The sequence below is a fragment of the Leucoraja erinacea genome, chromosome 1, assembly GCF_028641065.1.
Source record: "Leucoraja erinacea ecotype New England chromosome 1, Leri_hhj_1, whole genome shotgun sequence".
NCBI lineage: Eukaryota > Metazoa > Chordata > Chondrichthyes > Rajiformes > Rajidae > Leucoraja > Leucoraja erinaceus.
The window spans coordinates 37,477,820-37,502,825 of record NC_073377.1 but is presented as its reverse complement, the minus strand read 5'-3'; the positions used below and the strand labels follow the sequence as shown (position 1 = coordinate 37,502,825).

The 25,006-nt window shown below is 42.2% G+C and overlaps 1 protein-coding gene across 1 annotated transcript in view; it reads left to right on the top strand.

The window, feature by feature from the left end:
* LOC129695814 (probable E3 ubiquitin-protein ligase HERC1) overlaps positions 1-25,006 on the top strand; it is a 291,266-nt gene that overhangs the window by 125,850 nt on the left and 140,410 nt on the right. The window contains 7 exon segments of the mRNA XM_055633161.1: positions 215-266; positions 3,232-3,467; positions 4,273-4,473; positions 4,711-4,831; positions 5,788-6,025; positions 8,174-8,346; positions 14,391-14,546. Of these exon segments, the coding sequence (XP_055489136.1) occupies positions 215-266; positions 3,232-3,467; positions 4,273-4,473; positions 4,711-4,831; positions 5,788-6,025; positions 8,174-8,346; positions 14,391-14,546 (1,177 nt within the window).

Sequence of the window (25,006 nt, the reverse complement as noted above, 5' to 3'; positions counted from 1 at the left end):
TAAAGGTAGATATAAAATATCTTCTATCTGATATCTATTCTATTTCTTATACCTACTCCTGGAGTGCAAACAGGGATATGTTATCATAGAAAAGTTGTAATGTTTGACTCTCCGCTTCCACTTTTCTAGAGATTGCAAAAGTTGTTGATGCCTGAATGTACCATGCTTCACTTGATTTAACATACTAAAATTGGTTCAATGACTTTTATTGCAGATTACTGGAAGCCAATCAAGAATACAAACAAGATCATCTGAACACACATTAGGTATGTTTTCCAAACAACTTGCCAATGGCTGTAACCATATGATCCCGGCATAATTTAGTTATTCTCAGAAAAGTGAGCACAATTATTTGCTTAATACTGAATGTAACTATTGAATGTGAAACTTCTTTCAGACAATGTACTGGGACATTTGAATATAAAATTAAGCAAATTATTCCAAACTAAATTTGCAATATAATGTGCAGTTTTGAACTTGCATACAGGTACACAACCTTTTATCCAAAAGCCTTGGGACCAGACACTTCTCGGATTTCGGAATATTTCGGATTTCGGAATGGAAGATTTTTAGTGTAGATTTTAACGTTTTTTAGATAAAACATTACAGGGGACCGGGTGACTCAGTGGTAGAGTGCTCGGCTCGTGGCCGCAAGGTCGCGAGTTTGCGCCTCGATCCCAGCAGTTACTCGGTGAGGGAGGTAGCGCGGGCGGCTTGGAAAGTCTGGAGTGGCTGCCTCCTCCCCGGAGACCGGGGCACTCGTAGCCCTCAGGCCGCACCGGTTGGAGCTCCGACCCCGGCGAACTCGATCCCTGGCTCCGCGGCGCTCCAAATCGAGCGCCGCCCGTGGCCAGATGCCCGCAGCCCCAGCTCCGCGATGTTGGGAGTCGGCGGCGGCGCAGCGCTCGGATACCAGCGGGGAGCGGGCAATCCCTTACCGAGTTGCCGTGCCGTAAGCTCTGGAGCGCTGTGGCCGCCGACTGGATTTGGAGCGCCACGGAGCCAGGGATCGAGTTTGCCAGAGTCGGAGCTCCAACCGCCGCGCCCCGTGGCCGGACGCCCGCAGCCCCAGCTCCGCGATGTTGGGAGTCGGCGGCCAAAGCGCTCCGGAGCTTACCGCACGGCGACCCGGTAAGGCATTGCCTGCTCCCCGCCTCTCCGACCAGTTACGGGACAAAGAATATAAGCCCCTCACCCCTTATGCACCCCACCCCTCACCACATCAATGACCTCCAAACTAACTGACTAACCTTTAAGCAATGACTTACAGATGTTTAAGCAGCTACAGTCGTACAGTAGTACAGACCTGGGTTGACCGTGGGTCGTTTTGGGTCAAGTTTGGCGCCAAACGCGAGCTTTGGTGTGCAGACGACATCCTGGAAAAAATGTCCGGTTTTCGGAGCTTTTCGGTTTCCGGAATTTCGGATAAAAGGTTGTGTACCTGTACTTCATGATATGAATCGTGTGAATAAAACATCAAACATTAATTCCAAGGAAGGTTCCTAGATGGGGCTGAACACTCCCCTGTGTGCCTGGGTCCTGGATTTTGTCACCACCAGGCCCCAGGTGGTCAAGATGGGGAGACATACCTCCAACCCCCTCACCCTGAACACAGGATCCCCCCCAGTGTTGCATCCTTAGCCCCCTACAGTACTCCCTGAACACACATGACTGTGTGGTCAGGTTCAGCTCCAACTCCATCATCAGGTTTGCTGATGACACTGTGTTGGTGGGCGTGATCTCCGATAACGATGAGAAGGCCTACCGGGAGGAGGTGGCTGATCTAGCACTCTGGTGTCAGGGCAACAGCCTCCTCTTGAATGTCACAAAAACTAAAGAGCTGATTGTGGACTTTAGAAGGGTTCAACATCCGAGGACATACACGCCACTGGAGATAAATGGGACCACTGTGAATAAGGTGAGCAGCTTTAAATACCTGGGAGTCCACATCACAGAGGATCTGACATGGACAACACACACTGCCGCACTGGTGAGTAAGGCAAGGCAGCGCCTTTACCACCTCAGGCAGCTGAGGAAATTCAGAGTCTCTCTGAGGATTCTTCAGAACACTCCCCCCCCCCCCCCCCCCCCGCAGTACCTATACACAAGGAGGTGCAGATCCAGAGCCAACAACATACTGAGACACCCCTACCACCACAGCAACAGACTGTTCCAGCTACTACAGTCAGGCAAGCGCCTCTGCTGTCACGCTGCGAAAACAGAGAGGATGAGACGGAGTTTCTTCCCACAGGCCATCAGGACTGTAAACTCTTATCTCACCAGGGACTAATTTACTAATTTACTGTTGTGTTGTGTCTTTTTTTTAATTCTAAAATTTAAAAACTGGTTCTGTTATATTCTGTTCTGTTCTGTTGTTTTTGTACAATCCGCAGGCATTGCCACTTTCATTTCACTGCACATCTTGTATGTGTATGTGACAAATAAACTTGACTTGTCGACTTGAATTAAAGTTATATTGCAAAAAGACAGTTAAAATTTTTAAAGCACAATGAATGCAGGCTTTTAAAGTACAATAACCTTGAAATAATATGGTCCATAATGTTAAAAATTGAGAAAGTAAGCATGAACTTAAAACGCAAGCACTTATTTCAGGTGAACTAGCAAATACTTGCACATCTTCCATATTGCATTAACTTGGTTGTATTTGTTGGGATCCAATTGTTTTCACACCAAATGACACTGCAGAAGTTCACGATTGTATCCGGAGTTCATCGTATCTCCTAACTACCTCCACAACATTGTTTTCACTGTAATCTCTGACGATTGCAGGATCCAACTCCTTTTAAAATTCTGAAACAAGTAACTGCAGATGCTGGTTTACACAAAAGGATGTTTCAAAATGAGGACAGACACAAAATGCTGGAGTAACCCAGCGGGTCAGGCAGCATCTCTGGAGGAAAGGAATCTGTAAAGTCTCGGGTCAAGACTTGTTTAGACCTGTTTTGGAATGGGAGCCTTCTTCAGACTGACAATCGAAGAAGGGCCCTGGCCAGAAATGTCACCTATCCATGTTCTCTAGAGATGCTGCCCGATCCTCTCAGTTACTCCAGCACTTTGTGTCCTTTGTTGTATCAGTATAATGAGAATTATTTTAGAAAGATTCTACAAGGTTCATAAAATAGAAACACACCTCTGTTATACATGGATTAAATTAGAATATTTTTACATTTAAATCCAATCTATTGGAATAACCTGTTTATATTTCATCAGGAACCCCACTGTGTTCACGTAGCATTGTGAAAGATGCTTGGCACCTGCTACAAAAGTGCATTAACCCACCAGACAATGTTCAGGCATCGACGTTGGTGCCTTTGGTGAATGATATCTTTCAATTCCTGTGTGGGAATCTTACTCGATCCTCAAATCTGGTAGAACGAGAAACTGGCAAGGAGGCTGACCCCAAGGTGGTTATCATAGCAATGGGTCATCAGCAAAAAAGAGCAGAGGTAAGAATGCTAATTTGTTTCGTAAAATAAGTGCATCATATAATAATGCAGTTGTCAGGGATTAAGACCTACAGGTACTACAAATGCATATGACTAAATATGACTAAATAGATGTTACACCATTGGTCCATTTCCTTCCTCAGATGCTGTCTGATCTGCTATTCCTCCAACAGTTTGTTTTTTGTCTTCAAAATTCCAAGTTGTTAGGTTAATTCTGTAAATATAATCATTCTAGTAACCTATAATTAACTTCGATTCACTATATCGTTACAGTTACTAATCAGTAATATTTCACTAAATTGTAACAGAAAGAACTTCAGTGTTTCATAACTCTGCTAGTTCTGTGAAAGTTATTTACTGTTTCTCACTGCTGACTCTACCAGGAGTCATTAAGGAAACTGCATTGTTTTAAGGTAGTTTAGAGAATATCCAGAGTATTATTAGAGCCTTGATGTTGGGGTGTTAGACAAGAATAGGATGCAATATTAGTTTGCTGCTCCTGCCGATGTGTTTTGAGGATCTTGCAGGAACAGCATTAGCTATGCCCCCTCTAGTGTCTTGTGGTATATTCTGGAGAACAGAAATCTCTTCGGTCTGATATACCTTAAGCTTTGTGCCAGTTTCAAGATCTTGATATCTTCGTATCATTTTTAATCAAAAGGCCAAATACTATGCTGGTAAATTGGAGCCAGTGAAGAGGTTCATTATTGAATTCATATGTGCTCTTAACTAACATCCTAATGTTATCGAGTAATTTATCTCCCTGCTTAATTTCAATGTCAAATCTTGCCTTTGTTGTTTACAGCTTCGTCTTGAAGCACTTTGTCAGATTTCATCTTTTCTTTCTGAAATGGAGGGTAAAAGTGACTTTTCTATGGACACCTCTGAAGTACCATTAAAATCAACTGGTCTTCTATCAACAGTGCAGCTACAATTTCTTACTGGTTGCTTTGATTTAGGAACAGCAAACATCAAGCGGAATTGTGGAAAACTCCAACACTATCAGGTTAAGAAAAATCCTATTGCTACACAAGAGGAAAGTGACAAATGCATGGTTTATATATAACTATTTTAGCCTTGTATGTGTGAAATTAAATTATAGCTATATATTATTCATACCCCATAAATGGCACCACGCAAGTTCCTTACTTGAAATATATAATTGATTTGGTATGGACCTTTTTGATTGTTACCTAATGATATAACTATTACTCTCTTTGAGCATTCTTTCTTCTGCCTTTAGGATGTAACACATGCTGCCTGTGGAAGTACACAGCAGGAACTTCAGACTGCGGCACATAAGCTCTATCAGCATCTGGTTTCTGCTCTGGAAAAAGGACTTGCAACTGGAAACGAGCTCTCAGGTTAATAAATTTGGAGATAATTAATGATTTCATATATTTAAATAACTTTACCTCGAGTCATGATTCGCAAAAATATCTTGAACCAATTTCGCTTCAAACACTACCCTACTATCCCTCCCCCCTTCCCAAACCATCTCTTAAAAAAAATCAGCAGTGGGTGGAAAAAAGCAATGAAAGGCATAGTTAGTGCACTTGGAAATCCTGCTACATTTTTATAATCCACAAGCTTCAATTGATATTTGGAAGACTAGTACTTATTCCATATAACCACAAGTAAGTGATACAGTCCCAACATGGTTTCCATCCAAGGCTGTTTTATTCTTCCTACTATTGTTCCTCTCCAACATGGCCCCACTACAAGTTGGCCACTCCGCTCCTCCCATCCCCCAAGCCAGCAGTTCCACCGCAGGTTTCAATACCACCACAGTCTTCCTCCAAAACCCCTTGCTGTCCCTTCAGTGTTTCCTCTTTTACATCCCCTTTCCCGGAATTTCTACCACTATTGTCCCTCCGTCACAAGAATTATCCCCCTGACAATTGCCTTCCTCTCACACCCCTCAACAATAGATATCAAACTAATCTACTCACCACCTATTAATCCCTGCACCAATTAACTATTGACTGTCATTAAAATATATTTTATTAAAGTCATTAAAAGGTCAGTCTGAAGAAGGGTCTCGACCCAAAACGTTACCCATTCGTTCTCTCCAGAGATGCTGCCTGTCAGTTACTCCAGCATTTTGTGTCCTACTCATTAAAACATGTTGTTAGTTAAAGTTTTTACTTAAACACGTTTCTTAAATCACACTTGCAAATTATATTTTAAATTTTTTAGAAGTTAATACATTTATTTAGGACTGATGAAAATTTATCTTCAGCCTTGATGCTATTTAATGATTTCAAATGTTTTTTCCTTCGTTTTTTTGAATTATTAATTAGTGTGTCTGTTGTTGCAGGAGCCCAGCAGCATCTATTATTGGCTACCATATTTGCCTTAAACATACGATACCAGCCTACTGACATAACAGTAGTAATCCACAGTGGTCTTCTCGATGCCCTATCCAAGCTGACAAACTCCTGCCTGCTTGTGAACCAGCGGTGGTTGATGGCCTCAGTGTCTGGCCATTCCCAGCTAAATGTGGCATTAAAACTGGCTGGTGCTAGGCTTCTGCAGATTTTGGCAATCACTGCAAGGTAATGGCCCTATGCCACGGTACGAGTTCATTCCAAGAGCTCTCCCGAGTTTGCCCCGATTCGAACTCGGAGATTTACGGTAATGGCCGCTCATCGGTACTCGGGGCTCTCGTGGACATTTTTCAACATGTTGAAAAATCTTCACGAGTCTTCCCGAGCTTACCTGCCGTTGGCGAGTCTTCCCGAGTACATGCCGTTAGCGTTATGAGCCTCTAAGAAACGTCCCCGAGCTCCGAAGTACCCGCTACGTTCATTCTCCATGCTTACCACGAGTTTGATTTTTTTTAAACTCGGGAGAGCTCTTGGAATGAACTCATACCGTGGGACAGGGCCATTAGTAACACATACATTCCACTGAAACTTGAAGGTTTATGAAAAGACTGAGTTTGCAGATATTCCATTAATTGCAATATTACACTATAGCCATTGCTGCTACATGCATTAGCATTTAGATACATAGACAATAGGTGCAGCAGCAGGCCATTCGGCCCTTCGAGCCAGCACCGCCATTCAATGTGATCATGGCTGATCATCCACAATCAGTACCCCGATCCTGCCTTCTCCCCATACCCCTTGATTCCGCTAGCCCTAAGAGCTCTATCTAACTCTCTTTCGAATGCATCCAGTGAATCGGCCACCACTGCCTTCTGAGGCAGAGAATTCCACAAATTCATAACTCTTTCAGACCATATGAAAAAGTTTTTCAATATCTCAGTTCAAAATGGCCTACCCCTTTTTTCTTAAACTGTGGCCCCTGGTTCTGGACTCCCCCAACATCGGGAACATGTTTCCTGCATCTAGCATGTCCAATCCTATAATAATTTTATATGTTTCTATAAGATCCCTTCTCATACTTCCAAATTCCAGTGCATATAAGCCCAGTCGCTCCATTCTTTCATCATATAACAGTCCTGCCATCCCTGGAATTAACCTCGCGAACCTATGCTGCACTCCCTCCATAGCAAGAATGTCCTTCCTCAAATTAGGAGACCAAAACTGCACACAATACTCCAGGGTGGTCCTACCAGGGTCCTGTACAAGTGCAGAAGGACCTCTTTGTTCCTATACTCAACTCAACATTACCTTTCTTCACTGCCTGTTGTGCATGTATGCTTACTTTCAGTGACTGATGCACTTGGACACCCAGGTCTCGTACTTCCCCTTTTCCTAACCAAACACCATTCAGATAATAATCTGCCTTCCCATTCTTGCCTCCAAAGTGGATAACCTCACACTTATCCACATAATTTTGATTATGGTGCACAATCTACTTTCAGATTTCGTGGCCTGTTGAGGTTTAATTGCAATAGTAAAGTAAACACTTTTATTTCTTGTATTTGTTTCTTTACGAGGCAGGTCTGGTTCCACAGACCTGATTGCTGTTGCTGTTCACCTCTGAATGCTCGCCACCGCCATCCTGACCCTTCCTAACAGTATCAACACAAGCATTCTTGTTTTTTAGAGGAGAATGATCATTGGAGATTATGCACTCTCTGACTATTCCCTTTCCTTGTGGTCACCCATCTACTGTCTGCGATCACCTCATTGTAACTTCTGTCTATGATGCTCTAAATTCTTAATCTCCCATACGATCCTAGTCATCCAGGCCACAGTTCTCATCTAGTTGCAGTTGGATACACTTCCCATGGATATGGTCCTCTGGAAGTCTCCCTAACTTCCCACATTCTGCAGGAAGAGCATACCTGGGCTCTAACTGCCATCTCTACTGCACTAAGACCAAGAAGGAGCTACACAAAAAAAAACAGACCTTGCCCTCTGCTAAGCTTCCTCACTAAAAAGCCTCATGAGCAAAAGTCTCAGCACTTGTCCTCAACAAAGCACATCACCGCAAAACCCACCTTCTTCCCACATGGCTGCTCTCAATAGGCTGCCCTGTTGGTGTTTATGTTCCTTGTATACAACACTAGGGGTGGTCACTTTGGCTGCCAAACGCTGCTTAATAAATCTATTTAGTACGCTGCTCCTGTCAGCTTCAGATGAGTTACTACTGGTGATGGATGCTTAGTCAGTCTTGGTCCTAGAATACAGATGCTGTATGAACTGGAAATGTTGCAAAATTAAATTTAGTCTGTAACATGTTCTAAAAATAAAGCTCACATTTTAATTCATTTTCTGCTTTACTGACAGTTCCTATGCAGACACTTTGTGCCCAGAAGTAGTTCAAGCACCAATGGACGTATTGTGCTGCCAGCTGCAAAATTTTTTACATGCGATGTGCGGAAATGCAGAATGTGAAATAACTGGAGAGGAATGTAAAGAACCACATGGCTGCGGATCCAGCACCAGATCGGAAAGTAAAGGTGGGAATGGAAACATAAGTGAAAATACTCTTAAAGCTACTTTATCAATGTCATTAGATCTTAATATTGTAAGGCCTATTGAGATGTGTTTGGTTTTGATTTAGAGTAAAGCATCATTGAGACAAAGTAACTAATCAACTGAGTCTTTCAACGTTACTTTTTTAGATCATATCTTGGAAAAATACTACAATTGGACCACTTTATAAGATCCATTCCGGGCACCACCTAGTGGAACAGACCTTGGACTGTTCTATTAAAGGATCTTTTGCAGAATGTCTGCTTTAGTCTACTGGCGGCATTGTGTCAGATCCCCGAGGTTTATTTGCTAACCTCAACTGCCTGCTGGCTAGTAACAAAAATTAGTGATACATTTTGTTATTTGATGGGAGTTGTATGTATTGCTTGGTACTGCTAAGAGATAATGTCTGTAGCATTAATGTCTGTAGCATTAATAGGTCAATGGCATGAAAACGTTTAGCTAAATTGTATTAATTGTCAAATGAAGATGTTATTCTGATTCGGATTAATACGTATGTGGAATATTTGGTATTTCATGCCACTTTACCGTCGTTATTTTTTTTATTGTGTGTAAGTGTACTAACTTTCTCCCTATCAATAGGCTCCTGGTATGTAAGGCTTGACTGAAAAACAGCTTAGACAGGATTTAAGACTATAAAACAATAAGGTTTTGCTTATTTGAGAGATCCATTGAAGGGAACAATTCATTCCAGACTCAGCAGGAGGAAGGCGGATTGAAAATAGCATAAAATTCAACTTTTTCAGCTGAAAGACTGATGCTACAGAGTGGATGGAAGAAAGCAATTCGCTGATGTATAACAAAACGAGGTGCCCTGAGAACCAAGATATGGATTGTGATTGTTCTATTCCGAAATAGCTGAGAGCTCCTGTTAATTATTTTTAAATAAAGTTAACTTATAAGAAATAAAATTTTAATGATTTCTTCAAAATTCTTTGAACATAAGTAATGATGATATTGAACCTTTGTGACAATAGTGCTGTTTCCTCCTGGGCAATAATGATGTGGTTTTACGGGCACTACTAAAATATTGTTAAAAAAGTTAATGATATTGCAACATTTCTTTCTAATTGACTGAAAGTTGTACATTTTGAATTTGAATGCACAGTTTATATTTGGTGTTTTTAGCCACAATCATAATTTAGCAATGGTAATATTTTTTTGTTAAACAGTTATATCAAGGAATTATAATGTGATCAGTAGGGTTGAGATAAAGTCGTATTAGAATTGAATGGTTAACTCTGCATGACCAATTATCATTTGGCTTTTTCTTAATGTGCTGTAGAAACTCTGCATTGTTTATGCAAGAAACTCTGCAAGACTGAATATGGTGCCTCTAGAATTGTAGCTGGTAAAGTTTTCCATGAGTCTCACTAAGTGAGAAAAATCCAAGATCACCACTGTTGCCGACAACTCTACCAAAATATAGGTTTGGCCAAGTAGTGTTATGAAATACAACTTATTCTTTCTGATTCCGTGGGTTTGATGTAAAGACAGTTATGTGTATGATGTTTTTAAGAACAACCAGATATGGGCAACAAATGAATTGAAAACTATAATGTGTTCAATTTAAGAAGCAGTTAACATGATTTGCATGAGCATGTTCAAAATTGAGAGCTGTCAATTAATATTTTAAAGGCAGAGATGGATAGATTCTTAATCAGTACGGGTAGTAGGGGTTACTGGGAGAGGGCATGGGAATGGGGTTAGGAGGGAGAGATCGATCAGGCATGATTGCATGGCGTAGTAGACCACGGATCGAATGGCCTAATTCTGCTCTAATCATTTATGACCTCTAGTGAGATTTGAGGTGCTTCATTCTCATATTCAAATCATGATTCTGTCATGGCATCATCTAAGACCATGTCCCTGCTTATGAAGCCTTGTGCAGGTTGAACAGCTTGTTTTCTTTAACATTATCACCAATCACACTCACCAACTGCATTCTATCGAACCTGTTAATGTGCATCCTATATTTTCATTGCTGATGGAAATTATATACTCTGTTTTGTTGTAGTTTATTGTTTTCTTTGCAGCCTAGAACCTGAAGCAGTCGGATGAATCTTGATGAAGTCAACATCAGCAACTGCCTGAAGCAGTTTCTGGCTTGCATAATATCTTTTGCTGCTATTTCAAATTTTCACGTTCCTCTTAAATTGAAGTCCGTCTTAACCAAGCTGATCTCCCTGTGGCACAGCACTTCAACTCCCCCTCCCATTCCCAATCTGACCTTTCTGTCCTGGGCCTCCTCCATTTTCAGAGTGAGGAACAGCCCCTCATATTTTGCTTGGGTAGTTTACACCCCAGCGGTATGAACGTTGACTTCTCTAACTTCAAGTAGCCCTTGCTCTCTCTCTCCTTCCCCTCCCCATTCCCAGTCCTCCCACTAGTCCCACTGTCTCCGCTCTCTTTCTTTCTTTGTCCTACCCCCTCCTGACATCAGTCTGAGAAGGGTATTGATCTGAAACATCGGCAATTCATTCTCTCCATAGATGTTGCCTCACCCGCTGAGTTACTCCAGCATTTAGTGTCTACCTAAGTTCTTCTTTGTCCTGATTGCAAAAGTTATGCTCCATTCCTAGGCTTGGTGGTAAACTGGCAGCATCTTGAGGTTTACCTCCAATACCACCCCACAGCCTTAAAGAAAGATGTTCAGGACTAATAGTGTTATCTAAAACATTTAAGTTTAAGTACCACTTTTCCTGAGGCAAGGGAAAAATACTACTAATATTAGAAAGTATGCTGGAAATATTCAGCAGGTCAGGCAGCATTTGTGGAAAGAGAAGTACATTTAAATTATCTGGTAAATAGCCATCATCAGAAAATTTAGAACAAACGTTCATCAACCCGAGCTCTCAATTTTGTTTTCACAGATGCTGCCCAATCTGCTAAATATTTACTGCATTTTCTGTTTATGCAGGTACTTGTGATTTACAAAAGAATTGTATACTTTTAGAGTAAAACCTTTTAAGTGAAATTTCAAGCTTTATAATGGCTGGTTAAATACATCATGAATATTTCGATGCCTTGTATTTTTTAACTGGAGTGTGGCATAATATTATAGGAAGTAGATTTCTAAATCCAGGACAAGTGCCCTAATGGATGTACAGTGAAAATGTGTGTTAGAATGTGTGTAAATCAAATAATTCCTTGACGGACAATAACGGGACTGAGTGCTGCAGAAGCACAAAACAAATTAAACCTGAGAGTGAAGTTTTACCTTCTGTAAAACTTCCATTAATTTTATTTTTTTAATATTTCTGACATTCAGTTACATTTTAAGAATTAAAAATAAAGTAAAACTTTATAAACTTTAATAAAAAAAAGTTGAGAAGCACAGCATTTATGATCAACCTAGAAACAGTAAAGTTAAATAATATATTTTTTTAAACAAAGACAAAAGAGATGGCAGGTGTTGGAATCTGGAACAAAACACAATTCTAGAAAAACTCAGCAGGTCAAGCACAATCTGTGGTGGCAACAGGTGTATGTTGATATTTTGGGTCTAGATCCTGCATCAGGCCCCATATCTTTTTGCCTCCACAGATGATGCTTGGCCCTGAGTTCTTCCAGCAATATTTTAAGAAACATTTACTTCTCTATTGTCTGAACCATTTTAGGTTTAGGTTCATTATTGTCATGTTTACCGAGGTACAATGAAAAGCTTTGTTTTGCATGCTGTCCAAACAGATCAATTATATAGTGTGCATAAAAACAAGTTAGTTATACTCCAGTACAATAGATAGAGCATTGGGGAAATTACATGTTAGATTCTGATCAAGGAGTGATTTCCTCAGGCTGAGGAATATGAGTAGGATTGGGCCAACCAGTGGAGTCCATTTGAAGTCCCGCATCAAGCAAATTTTGGACTGAACATATGTTCTGACCCTAACTTTGGCATTTCATAAATCAAAAAGACTAGATTGCCAACCACAGGTAACATGATTTGGCCCCTTTTTATTCTGATGCACCATAGCAAAAAGGTTAGGCCCAACCTGCCATCCTGTTCTTATGTCACTTTTCCATGAAACAGCAAGAGATACAACTGCGTACGTGATGTTTTGGGTCTAGACCTGCATCAGGACAAACACCTTTTTCCTCCACAGATGTTGCTTGGCCTGTTGACTTCACCCAGCAATATTTTAAGAAACATTTGCTTTTTTAACCTGTCCCTTTCCCACCATCCTGGTACCCATACAGTCCTTCCAGGCAAAACAAAATAATCCATTTGTACTCATTTAAATCTAGGATGCTGCATTCCTTATTTACAATGTGGACTCCTCTACATTGAAGAAAGCAAATCCAGATTAGGCAATCACTTTGAGTCCAGTCCTCGGTAATTGCTCTCAGCTGCTTGTTTCATAGAAAATAGAACATTGCAGCACAGAAACAGGCTGCTCAGTTCACAATGTATGTGGTCCACACCTATGCCAATTTAAACTGCACGTCAGCCTACAACTGGTCTATATCCCTGCATTCCTTGCCTGCTCATAGGTCTGTCTAAATGCCTCTCCAGTCACTTTAATTCTCCATCTGAATTCCGCAATGACCTATCTGTGGCAACCAGGCAAATGTAAATTTGAAGAATAGCACCTCAACATTGTCGACACATGTTGGGCTGATTCTTCGAGTGGACTAGTTAACCTGCATATGCATAAAGCGGAATGGCAACTACACCATTTTTTTTCTGAAGTTTGAATTAATTTTAAACCACTATTAACACAAAGCAAATTAAATAAGATCAGCAAATTATTTTTATGTGGATACAACATAAATTCCACAATTGATTCATGGGAGTAGGAAAGAACTGCAGATGCTGGTTTAAATCAAAGGTAGACAGAAAATGCTGGAGGAACTCAGCGGGACAGGCGGCATCTCTGAAGAGAAGGAATTTCTTCTCTCCAGAGATGCTGCCTGTTACGATGAGTTACTCCAGCATTTTGTGTCCACCTATTGATTCGATGGCATTGGCTGCTCTGTTATAGAAGCACCGAAAAGAAAGGTTGAGCACAGAAACATCTGTCTGTCATTTATAACAATTTCACCTTTAATGATTTTCCTGTGAACAGACTTACAAAGAGTTTTTTAAATATAATATAATGGTAAATTACATTTGGAACTGTGGACAACTCTGGAAAATGTTGTGGTTCTTTGAAGGCCTGTGGCGCTTCATTAAAGAAATAGCTTTAGAATATGATATACACTCAATTTAACCTGGGGAGAGTACACTCTTGATATCAGAACTTTGTGTTCATCTACATGAGGACGAATGGAGGAACATAGTGTAATATTTATTTGTGCAGAGCAATTCATTAATACAGTTTGCCATGATAGAAATTCATCTCATGAAGTTGCTGCCTTACAGCACCAGAGACCCGGGTTCGATCCTAACTACGGGTGCTATCTGTTCTGAGTTTGTACGTTCTCCACGTGACCTGCATGGGTTTTCTCTGGGATCTCCGGTTTCCTCCCGCACTCTAAAGACGTACAGGTTTGTAGGTTAACTGGTTTGGTAAAATTGTAAAATTGTCCCCAGTGTGTGCAGGATAGCGTTAGTGTGCAGGGCTTGCTGCTCGGAGAGGACTTGGTGGGCCGAAGGGCCTGTTTCCACGCTGTATCTCGAAACTAAACTAACATTGCAACTGTCTGGAATCCCCTCCTTCAGAGTGGTGGTAAATCACAGTTCTTTGAACTCGACTTCAAGAGTATGTCTTGGCCTCAACATATCAATATGAAATCCTATAAAATGAAAGCCATTATTTCTATATCGTAAAATACTAATTCTGTGGACTTAAAACAGACTTTTATGGTTTGTTAATGCCTATTAGTATTTGGATCAATATTTGTATTAGGTCCATATTGCATAAAGCCAATACTTTCATAATTAAGCCAGGATATTTTTTTCTTATGTGAACTTTAAAATACATTTATTAGATAGTTACAAACTTAATCATCCCAAATTTACCTTAACCTGTTAACATCCTCATGTTTTCTCTCTTCTGTATAGATTTCATCAATAACAGAAGAATTGTAGAAATTCAGTTGGGAGACTTCCTTGTTTTTTTGCGTCGTGTTATCTCCTTCAGAAGCCTGCAGAACAATATGGTTTCTGTGAAATGGATTGACCCAATTGTATTGATAGCTTCAGGGATGAATACATCAGGTGAGATGGTGACATTATCCAAATAATTGTATCATGGTTTTAATCTTGGAAACTATCACCCTGATTCTGGTATATAATTCCAGAACATCTTTGAATTTCTTCAATTTGATTTTTGTAATCCTACTAAAGCCATCTCTGAGTTAACATTGTAATCAGCATCTTAGCAATTAATTGTGACAAAGGTAATCCATTCCATGTTTTCCTTCTCAACCTTCAACCTTTGACACAGTTGACCATGCCATCCTTCTCAAGTGTTCTGCTACCATCCAGCTAGATAGATTCCTTGCTTGGTTTTACTCCATCCATTGTTGCTAGAGAATTACTCTACAGTGTACTCCAATCTTATGGCTTAATAGTTCCTTCTAGTGTTCTTAAGGATGCATACTGGCACCACTGGTTGAGCCGCTGCCTCACAGCGCCAGAAACTGGTTCAATCCTGACCTCGGGTGATGCCTGTGTGGAGTTTGCATGTTCTCTCTTTGAACACGTGGGTTTCCTCCCACATCCCAAAGACGTGAGTTTGTAAGTTAATTGCCCTCTGTAAATGGTCCTGAGTGGGTAGGGATTGGATGAGAAAATGTGATAACATCAAAATAGTATGAATCGGTGGTCGGCATGGTCTTGGTTGTCCGAAAGACCTGTTTCCATGCTGCATCTCTAAATACAAGCTGTACAAAAATGTTCATCGTTTTTTACATGCAGACTAGTGCATCCAACTCGGTCTTGCCACAAGGTAGACACAAAATGCGGGAGGAACTTCTTTTGACCCATCCACAGTCTTCCTAATTTGTTTTGTGTAAGAAGGAACTGCGGATGCTGGTTTAAACCGAAGATAGACACAAGTCAAGTCAACTCAACTTTATTTGTCACATAAACATACAAGATGTGCAGTGAAATGAAAGTGGCAATGCCTGCGGATTGTGCAAAAACTACAGAACATAATAGAACAGAATAGTAAGATTAAACGAGTACTTACCAGTATGAAGTTTGATCTGTATTTTATGAGGAGTTACGGTGAGGTATTACGTGAAGATCCCAGCCCAGTGCGCATGTGCGGCATACTTCGAAGCAGCGGTGTGAAATCACAGGATAGACACAATATTTGAAGTAAGATAGTAAAGATCATGAGACATCAGTTTATTAGTTTGATCTATACATTGAGGGTGGGAGCGGCGGGCACGTAATACCTCACCGTAATTCCTCATAAAATACAGATCAAACTTCATACTGGTAAGTACTCGTTTAATCTTACTATTTTACTTCGGAGTCACGTGAGTGATTCCGTGAAGACTTCAAAGGTCTGTGATTTCAAACCGTGTAACAGTTTTTATTTCACTCACTGCCGAAGTTTTTGAGGGAGGAAGTGTTATCGTAATCAACCAGTGGATCTGCTTTCACAAGAAACAGAAAGGTATTTGTTAACAATAACAACATAAAGAGCTCCCCTGAGCTTAAATTAATATTGCAGTTTGTAATATTCTTTCTGCAATTAAATCAGGTTTATCAACGGTTTATAATAAAAAATGTTCTGAACGTCGTTCCCTTGATCATTCTGCCGTATTGAGAATGTGGTCAACCGGGATGTCCATTCGTTCAGCCGCTGATATCAATGCTGCCCTAGTGGAATGGGATTAAAATGTATTATTATCTATTCCGGCAGCTTTCAGTACCTTTTTGAGCCACCTTGGAGTGGTTTGGCTCGTACCCCGTCTTGGGGTTTCTGTGGTTGACCCATAGGCTTTCCTCTCCCTCTAAGATTGTGGGTTGTGTCTATATATTGTAGTAGATGGGTCACCACACTCAACCTGGACTCTGGTGGGTAGGCCCGGAATCCCACCAGTGAATAGGGCGTTCCTGGTCTATATAGCCATATAACGATTACAGCACGGAAAACACAGGCGATCTCGACCCCACTAGTCCGTGCCGAACTCATAATCTCGCCTAGTCCCATATACCTGCGAGTTAGATTTTTACCAGACCTAGAATATGAACGTGATGCGTCTGGGGTAATCACCATGTTATCCAGTCTAGTTTTATGGAGTGACTGGACTCTGTGAGCGTGTACGAGAGCCATAAGCATGAGCGTTTTTAACATAGATTGAGCAAGCTGAGGGATCTGGCTGGTGCCATTCTCTGAGATATGTCAATATCACACCAATATCCCATACATGGGTATACCTGGGTTTTTGGGGCTTGTTATTATAGTTGCCCTTGATAGGTTTACCTTCAGTGGATGGGATCCCATGCTCTGCTGTCATGCTGTTTTAGATAAGCAGATAAGGCGCTCCATGCTGTATTTACGGCACTGTAACTCACCTTTTAGTCATGGTGTAGATGTTCCAGGAACTCCAATACGTCAGTGGTTGAATAGTTTGTTGTCCCTGCGTCGTGGCAGTATTTTACCCATGTTAGCTTTTGGTGACTGTTCGCAGGGATGCCGACATGGTGGTAATGGTTCCTTTGGATAATCCCAGTCCCTGGTAAGGTCTATTCAAAACCTGCATCCAGGAGTTTGATGTTTTTCTGGCATGGGTGGCTTGTGCCTGATACTGGGTTGAGTCAGCAACCATGGTCCACTAGGGAAATCCATAGGTGACTCGCCCACCGTGTCGTGATGAACTGGGAACCATGGCTGTGTAGGCCGGTCGGGCACGTTCAATATCTCGGAGACAGGTCCCATCTGTACTGCGAAGTGCCCGTCTGATGAGGCAGAAGGGAGGAAGGCAAAGCAGAAATTCCCCCTTCCAGCGTGTAGGCATCTATCGCTGCTGCCTCTAATCTGGTTCCTAAGTCACATACATAGGTTACTGGTGATTCCGTCTTGTGCAACCAAATTGATATCTGGCTTTCAAACTGCTTAATACCTTTAGCAGATATCTTGGGTTTGACATCTATTCAATGTTATCATAAATTTTACCCCGTGACATGGTGTCTCCCACTGTGTTCTAGCTTCCTAGGACATAGGCAGCTGATAGTTAAAATGTCTTTTGACACACCAATGCCAGATTTGTTTGACCAATTTGTTGCACAATAACGATTATTATGCTCCCCATATGGTTGATATAAGCCACCACCATAGTATTATCAATCCGTAACCACATATGTACGTGCTGCATTTGAAATGCAAATGCTTTTTAGCCCAATAGGCGATCACCAATCCCAAGTAGTTGATGCCCGGTATGTGTAGTAACGATGTTTGTGAATTGGTCCATCTGTTACCTGTGCTGGATATGGAGTTTAGTTGCTCCCCAGCCTAAAGTACTGGCATCGGTTTTTAATAACCAAGTTGGGATTGGTGATGATAATAGGGCTGAAAACTATGCCAAATATATGTCTGCCCACCACTGTAATTGTGATATAGCTTCAGTGGGTACATTCATGATTTGATTATAGTGACCCAAGTACCTTGGCAAAGTAACAGTCATATGGACGGAATTATTATTGAAACCCAGATAATCCATGGTAGTTAACGCTTCAATTCTGGTTTATCTGGGCGTGGGATAAACCTCAGAGCTTTAGGGAGCTGTTTCGTAGCTAGAACTGCTGCCACAGCTAATTCCTTTGTTTCCCCTAATATGAGGATATCATCCAATATATGCCATGATTATTATGCTTGTTTCTTAATATTTTCATGGCCATTTTTGTAATATTTATAATGTTTAGGCCTGAGGTTAGACCATAGGGAATGCTCTATGCTCCCATAGTTGCCCTAACCGGGATATCCATTATCCAGGTAAAATTTTTTTAGGTATCTATAATGATCCTAGTGTATGGGTATAAGATAGTTAGCATCTTCCATATCAATGTTCCCCATAGGTATCCTTTGGAGATCAGATGTCTGGCAGTGAGAAAACCCGTCTCCATCTTAAAGTGTATATACTCAACAGATTATTTAGTGATATTAGATCAATGATGATGCTACATTCACTATCTTTTGTAGTTTTGGTGAATATATTCGAACAAATTCCAATGGTTCATGTTTACTCCCATGATCCGTTTAGTAATGAGCCTTCTAGTTCAGCTTGACCTTCTCACTTCTCTTAGAGGGAGAAAATGCCCTTTGGGCGCATTGCTGAACTGGCGGTAATATGCCCAATTTGAATTCGTTTTTATCCACTAATACTGTTGAGTATATTTTGGTTATTTGTGACAGCATCCCATGCTTTATCAACAAGTGTAAATGCCCCCCCCCCCCCCCCCCCCCCCCCCCCCGCAGTTAGTAGAACACCCTTATTTAGTATAAACTGGGAGGAACCAGACTACCTACCTCCATGTTTATTGTTTTTTCATGAAGGCCTAGTTTGCTGGTATGCTGGTGCTGTCGGTGGGGCGGCGCATTTTCCCACGGCTCCGCTCTGGGCCCCTGTCTAAAAAGAACTTTGGGGGTAATGTGAAGCGGTCGCCAGGCTTTCACCAGTCCTTGTTTGATATTGCTGGTGGATGCCGAGGGGTGCTGCCAGCTGGGTGTTGGATGCGATGTCCTGCTCGTTCCATGGCCTGCCCTTATGAGGTGCACAGGTTTAGCTGCCTCTCTTCCCGCAGCAGCGGTTTGCATAGCCCCGTATATTTGGGGTTGCGGGCAGGTTTTATATGCACCATTGTTCAGTCTAGTATACCAAATTTGGGAACATCTTAGGCGTCAGCACCCTGGTAGTGCAACGGAATAGTCTCATCCTGGGAGAACCACCTTGGTGATCATGGCGTCTCGCCTGCCAGGTGAGTATGATCCGTGGAAAACGAGCAAAGGCGGTAACATCTTGACCCTCTGTTAGCAGTTGGAGTGGATAAGAATGGAGAAAGAGGAGTGCTATCCGCACGATATAGGAACGATCCTGCTCTCACCGATAAAATTGAATAGTATAATATATAAGAAGAACCCAATTATTCACAATATAATAAGAATTTGGAAACAAATAAAAGCATCCTTGAAATTAAATAATTTATCAGTACTAACCCCACTATTGAACAACCCCGCATTCAAACCTTCTCTCATCGACAACACATATCAACAATGGGATAGACTGGGGATTAGGAAAGTAGGGGACATGTATGAAGTGGGCAAACTGTTATCATTTCAACAATTAAAATTAAAATTTAAATTGAAGGATAATCAATATTTTAAATATATTCAGGTATGTGACTTTATGAAGAAACATACACATAGATTTCAAACTATATTTTTAGATCCTTTAGAAGAAGCAATGAATATCAAGGCTGATTCACAAAAATTAATATCATACTTTTATAATAATATATTAAATAGAGAATCACCCTCAACAGAAGCATTAAGGGAAGATTGGGAACAAGAGCTAATGACAAAGATCTCGAAGGATAGATGGGAAAAATATTTGATGAATACACATAACTGTTCTATTAATGCAAGACATAATTTAATTCAATTCAAATTATTACATAGACTATATTATTCAAAAACGAGGTTGAATAAATTTTATCCAAACGTCTCTCCCAGATGCGATAAATGTTTGTTTCAAAACGCTAATATAACACACTCATTTGTTGGATGTACAAAGTTGAATAAATTTTGGAGTGATATATTTGATATATTTACAAAGATTTTCAAGTCGAGAATAGAACCCAAAACGGAATGGATTATATTTGGAATAATAGGAGAAGATACCAATTTAAATAAAGATCAAAATGTTTTTTTTAATTATGGGTTAATAATTGGAAAGAAATTGATACTTAAATTTTGGAAAAATACAACCACACCAACTGTTAAAATGTGGATTAGGAATATGATGGACATAGCACGCCTTGAAGAAATGAGACTCCGACTAATAGATAAATATGACCAATTCTTAAAGAGTTGGTCTCCTTTCATCGACTTTTTGGAATCATGTGATGCAGCGGTGCCGTAAGGATTGCCGATTTCAGTTCATGACGCGGATAGAGCTACATCTCCGAATACAGATTTGAAAAATTCTCTTTTAAGGGGCCTTCTCTTCTATTTCTACTTTCCTCTTTCTCTCTTCCTTTTTTTTATTTTTTATATACACACTTCACGTTTTTCTACTCTCTACCATCTATTTTTCCACTTTTTCCCCTTTCTATTGCTTTCTTTTTCTTGTTCGGCTTACTTCTTTCTTATAACATAAAACTAGAGGTTGTACATAGAATGGATTACGGTATTACATAGTTGGCACCTAAAATTAGGTGCCACTGTACTGTTTTGTGCTGTATTAACTTCTAATAAAATAAACAAAAAAAAAAAGGAGCTTCAGAATTCGCTGCTTTTAGCTCTAGTCTGCGAGTCTGCTGACCCAGCTGCCTGCGGATTTGCCTCTAGAAAGGCCTGCTCCTGCAGGGCTTTGTTGGGAAGATGGTCGCGTGGAGGAGCCATGTAGTGGCCCACGACACCCAGTAGCTCTTCCTGATCCTGCTCCCCTGGCATACTGCTGTTCTCGTCCGCCTGCCCAGCGTTTAAGCCAGCCCAGCCCTGGCCTCCTTAGCTAGCCTCAAAAGAGGGAGCAAAAGGGTGTGCTATAAATTGGAGGAGGCATAGCTCAAACTCCGCTGTTGCATCAATCCCTCGTCAAGGGAGATGGCTAGTGCAATAGCACTGGGGTAGGAGTGTCAGCTCCCTTGGCATTCAGCCAGTGCCCCTTTTTCCCTGGAGGTTTTGAACTCCATGACCTCCTCTGGCTTGGGGAGACAGACATACTTATTTTTGCTGTCTCCAGCCTGTTCCAGTTTTGGAGGAAGTTGGCTCCTGTAGAACCTGTTAAATTGGTAAGATTTTTGTCTTACCTGTATGTAGAGGCTGCCTGCCGTTTTTCAGGCGGCATTGTAGCGGTTCCCGGGCGGCGATTCTCCTTGTCAGGAGTCTGCAGGGCTGCCGGTCGGGTTTTTAAATTTCCCGCCGGTCCGCTGCTGTTCACCAAACAGCTGTTCAGCGGACCGGCATCAGCGCAGCTCCCTGCAGCGGTCCACAGCCTGTGCGGTCCCGTTAGCGCCTTTCCCCCTCCACTGTCGGCTCCTTCGCTGGAGTCGAACGGGGGCCGCTTCCTCTCTACTTTGCTCCCCCTGGAGCAAAAAACCACAAGGCCCGATTAAGGTAAGTACTTACCTCACGTCCTTGGATGCGGGAGCTGCCGACTCCCGCTGGCCGCGTTGCACAGCTGTGCGATAATGCCGCACCTGCGCACTGGGCTGGGATCTTCACGGAATCACTCACGTGACTCCGAAGTAAAATCAGTATTTACTTGTTAGAAAACATTTTTTTACAAACGACACAACACAACAGTAAATTAGTCCCTGGTGAGATAAGAGTTTACAGTCTTAATGGCCTGTGGCAAGAAACTCCGTCTCATGCTCTGTGTTTTCACAGCATGATGGGGGAGGCGTTTACCTGACCGTAGCAGCTGGAACAGTCCCTTGCTGGGATGGTAGGGGTCCCCCATAATGTTGCTCGCTCTGGATCTGCACCTCCTGAAGTATAGGTCCTGGATGTGATGTTGCTGGACAAGATGCTTTCTACAGTCCCAGAGTAGAAGCACTGAAGGATCCTCAGAGAGACTGAATTTCCTCAGCTGCCTGAGGTGGTAAAGGCGCTGCCTTGCCTTACTCACCAGTGCGGCGGTGTGTGTTGTCCATGTCAGATCCTCTGTGATGTGGACTCCCAGGTATTTAAAGCAGCTCACCCTATCCACAGTAGTCCCATTTATCTCCAGTGGCGTGTACGTCCTCGGATGTTGTGCCCTTCTAAAGTCCACAGTCAGCTCCTTAGTTTTTGTGACATTCAAGAGGAGGCTGTTATTCTGACACCAGAATGCCAGATCAGCCACCTCCTCCCGGTAGGCCTTCTCTTCGTTATCGGAGATCAGTGTCATTAGCTAACTTGATGATGGAGTTGGAGCTGAAGCGGGCCACACAGTCATGTGTGTACAGGGAGTACAGTAGGGGGCTGAGAATGCAACACTGTGGGGATCCTGTGTTCAGGGTGAGGGGAGCAAAAAACTGGAGTAACTCAGCAGTACAGGCAGCTTCTCTGGAGAGAAGGAATGGGTAATGTTTCGGGTCGAGACCCTTCAGACTGGTTAGGGGTAAGGGAAATGAGAGATATAGACGGTGATGTGGAAAGATAAAGAACAATGAATGAAAGATATGCAAAAAAGTAACGATGATAAAGGAATCAGGCCGTTGTAAGCTGTTTGTTGGGTGAAAATGAGAAGCTAGTGTGGCTTGGGTGGGGGAGGGATAGAGAGAAAGAGGGAATGCCGGGGCTACTTGAAGTGAAATAAAATTCAATATTCATACCACTGGGCTGTAAGCTGCCCAAGCGAAATATGAGATGTTGTTCCTCCAATTTGCATTTAGCCTCACTCTGACAATAGAGGAGACCGAGGACAGTCTGTGTAGGATTGGGAAGGTGAATTAAAGTGTCCAGCAACCGGGAGATCTGGTTGGTTAACGCGGGCTGAGTGAAGGTGTTCCACAAAACGATTGCCCAGTCTGCGTTTGGTCTCACCAATGTCCACATTTTGAACAACTGATACAGTTGATGAAGTTGGAGGAGGTGCAAGTGAACCTCTGCTGAACCTGTAAGGACTGTCAGGGTCCCTGGGCAAAGTCGAGGGAGGAGGTATAGTGACAGGTGTTGCATCTTCTGCAGTTGCAGGAGAAGGTACCTGAGGAACGGGTGGTTTGGATTGGAAGGAATGTTAACCAGGGAGTTGCGGAGGGAACGGTCTCTGTGGAAGGCGGAAAGGGGTGGAGATGGGAAAATGTGGCTAGTGGTGGGATCCCGTTGAAGGTGGTGGAAATTTTGGAGGATTATGTGATGTTGCGACGTCTGATGGGGTGGAAGGTAAAGACTTGGGGGACTCTGTATCTGTTGCGACTAGGGGGAGGGGGAGCAAGGGCGGAGCTGCGGGGTACCAAGGCGATACGAGTGAGGGCCTCATCTATGATGGGAGAGGGGAACCCACATTCATAAAGAATGAGGACGGATGTTCTAGTATGGAACACCTTATCTTGGGTGCAGATGCGGTGTAGATGGAATTGGGAGTAGGGGATAGAGTCTACAGGAAACAGGGTGGGAAGAAATTTAGTCAAGATAGCTGTGGGAGTCAGTGGGTTTGTAATAGATGTCAGTCACTTGTCTATTTCCTGTGATGGAGACTGTGTGAACAAGAAAAGGGAGTGGGGTGTCGGAAATGGTCCAAGTACATTTCAGTGCAGGATGAAAATTGGTCGTAAAGTTGATGAATTCCATGAGTTCTGGATGGGTGCTGGAGGTAGCACCGATGCAGTGATCAATGTAATGGAGATAGAGTTTGGGTATAGGGCCAGTGTACGCCTGGAACAGGGATTGTTCAACGTACCCTACAAAGAGGCAGGCATAGCTAGGGCCCATGCGGGTGCCCATAGCTACTCCTTGGACTTGGAGGAGTGGGAGGAATCAAAGGAGAAATTGTTGAGGGTGAGGACCAACTACTACTACGTGTAGTAGTGTTAGTAGAGGGAAATTGGATGGTTCTGCGGTCGAGCAAGAAACTGAGGGCTTTAAGGCCTATCTGGTGGGGGATGAAGGTGTAGTGACTGAACGTCCATATTAAAGATGAGGGAGTGGGGGCTAGGAAAGTGGAAGTCATTAAAGGGCATGTGAGGTATCTTGGACATGGGTCAAGAGAGATTGGACCAAGAGGGATAGGATGGAGTCGAGGTACGTGGAAATCATTTCCCTGGGACAGGAGCAGGCAAAAACAATGGGTCTGCCAGGGCAGTTGTGTTTGTGGATTTTGGGGAGAAGGTAAAAACAGCCTGTGGAGCTGGGAAACGATAAGGTTGGAGGCTGTGGAAGGCAGACAGCCAGAAGTGATGAAATCAGTAATGGTGTTTGAGATTAAGGCCCACTCCCTACAAACAGCTTACAATGGCCTGTTTCCTTTGTCATCGTTATTTTTTTGCATATCTTTCATTCGTTGTTCTTTATCTCTCCACATTGTCTATATCTCTTGTTTCCCTTATCCCTAAGGGAAGTCTGAAGTAGGGTCTCAACCTGAAACGTCACCCATTCCTTCTCGCTAGAGATGCTGCCTGTTACTCCAGCTTTTTGTGTCTACCTAATTTTTTTTGTTGGATGTATAGTTCTGAATGAGAAGAAATTTCATGCTACAAAATATCGGGAAGACAGATGCTATTGCATCGCAAGCTCTATTCCCTCGACGCAGGGTTCATCACTCTCCTCAGCAGTTGTTTGAAACTAAACAAGATTTTATTCAATCTTAGTCTTTTCTGATACAGTCCCAATCAATCATCACCCCAAGTACAAACAAGGAACTGCAGGTGCTAGTTTATACCGAAGATAGACACTGTGGGTTAAGCAGCATCACTGGAGAAAAAGGATGGGTAACATTTCGGATTTATGCACACTGGCATATAGTTCCTAAGTCATTATTACCACAATATTAAATTATAATTTTCCTTAAATACTTGCA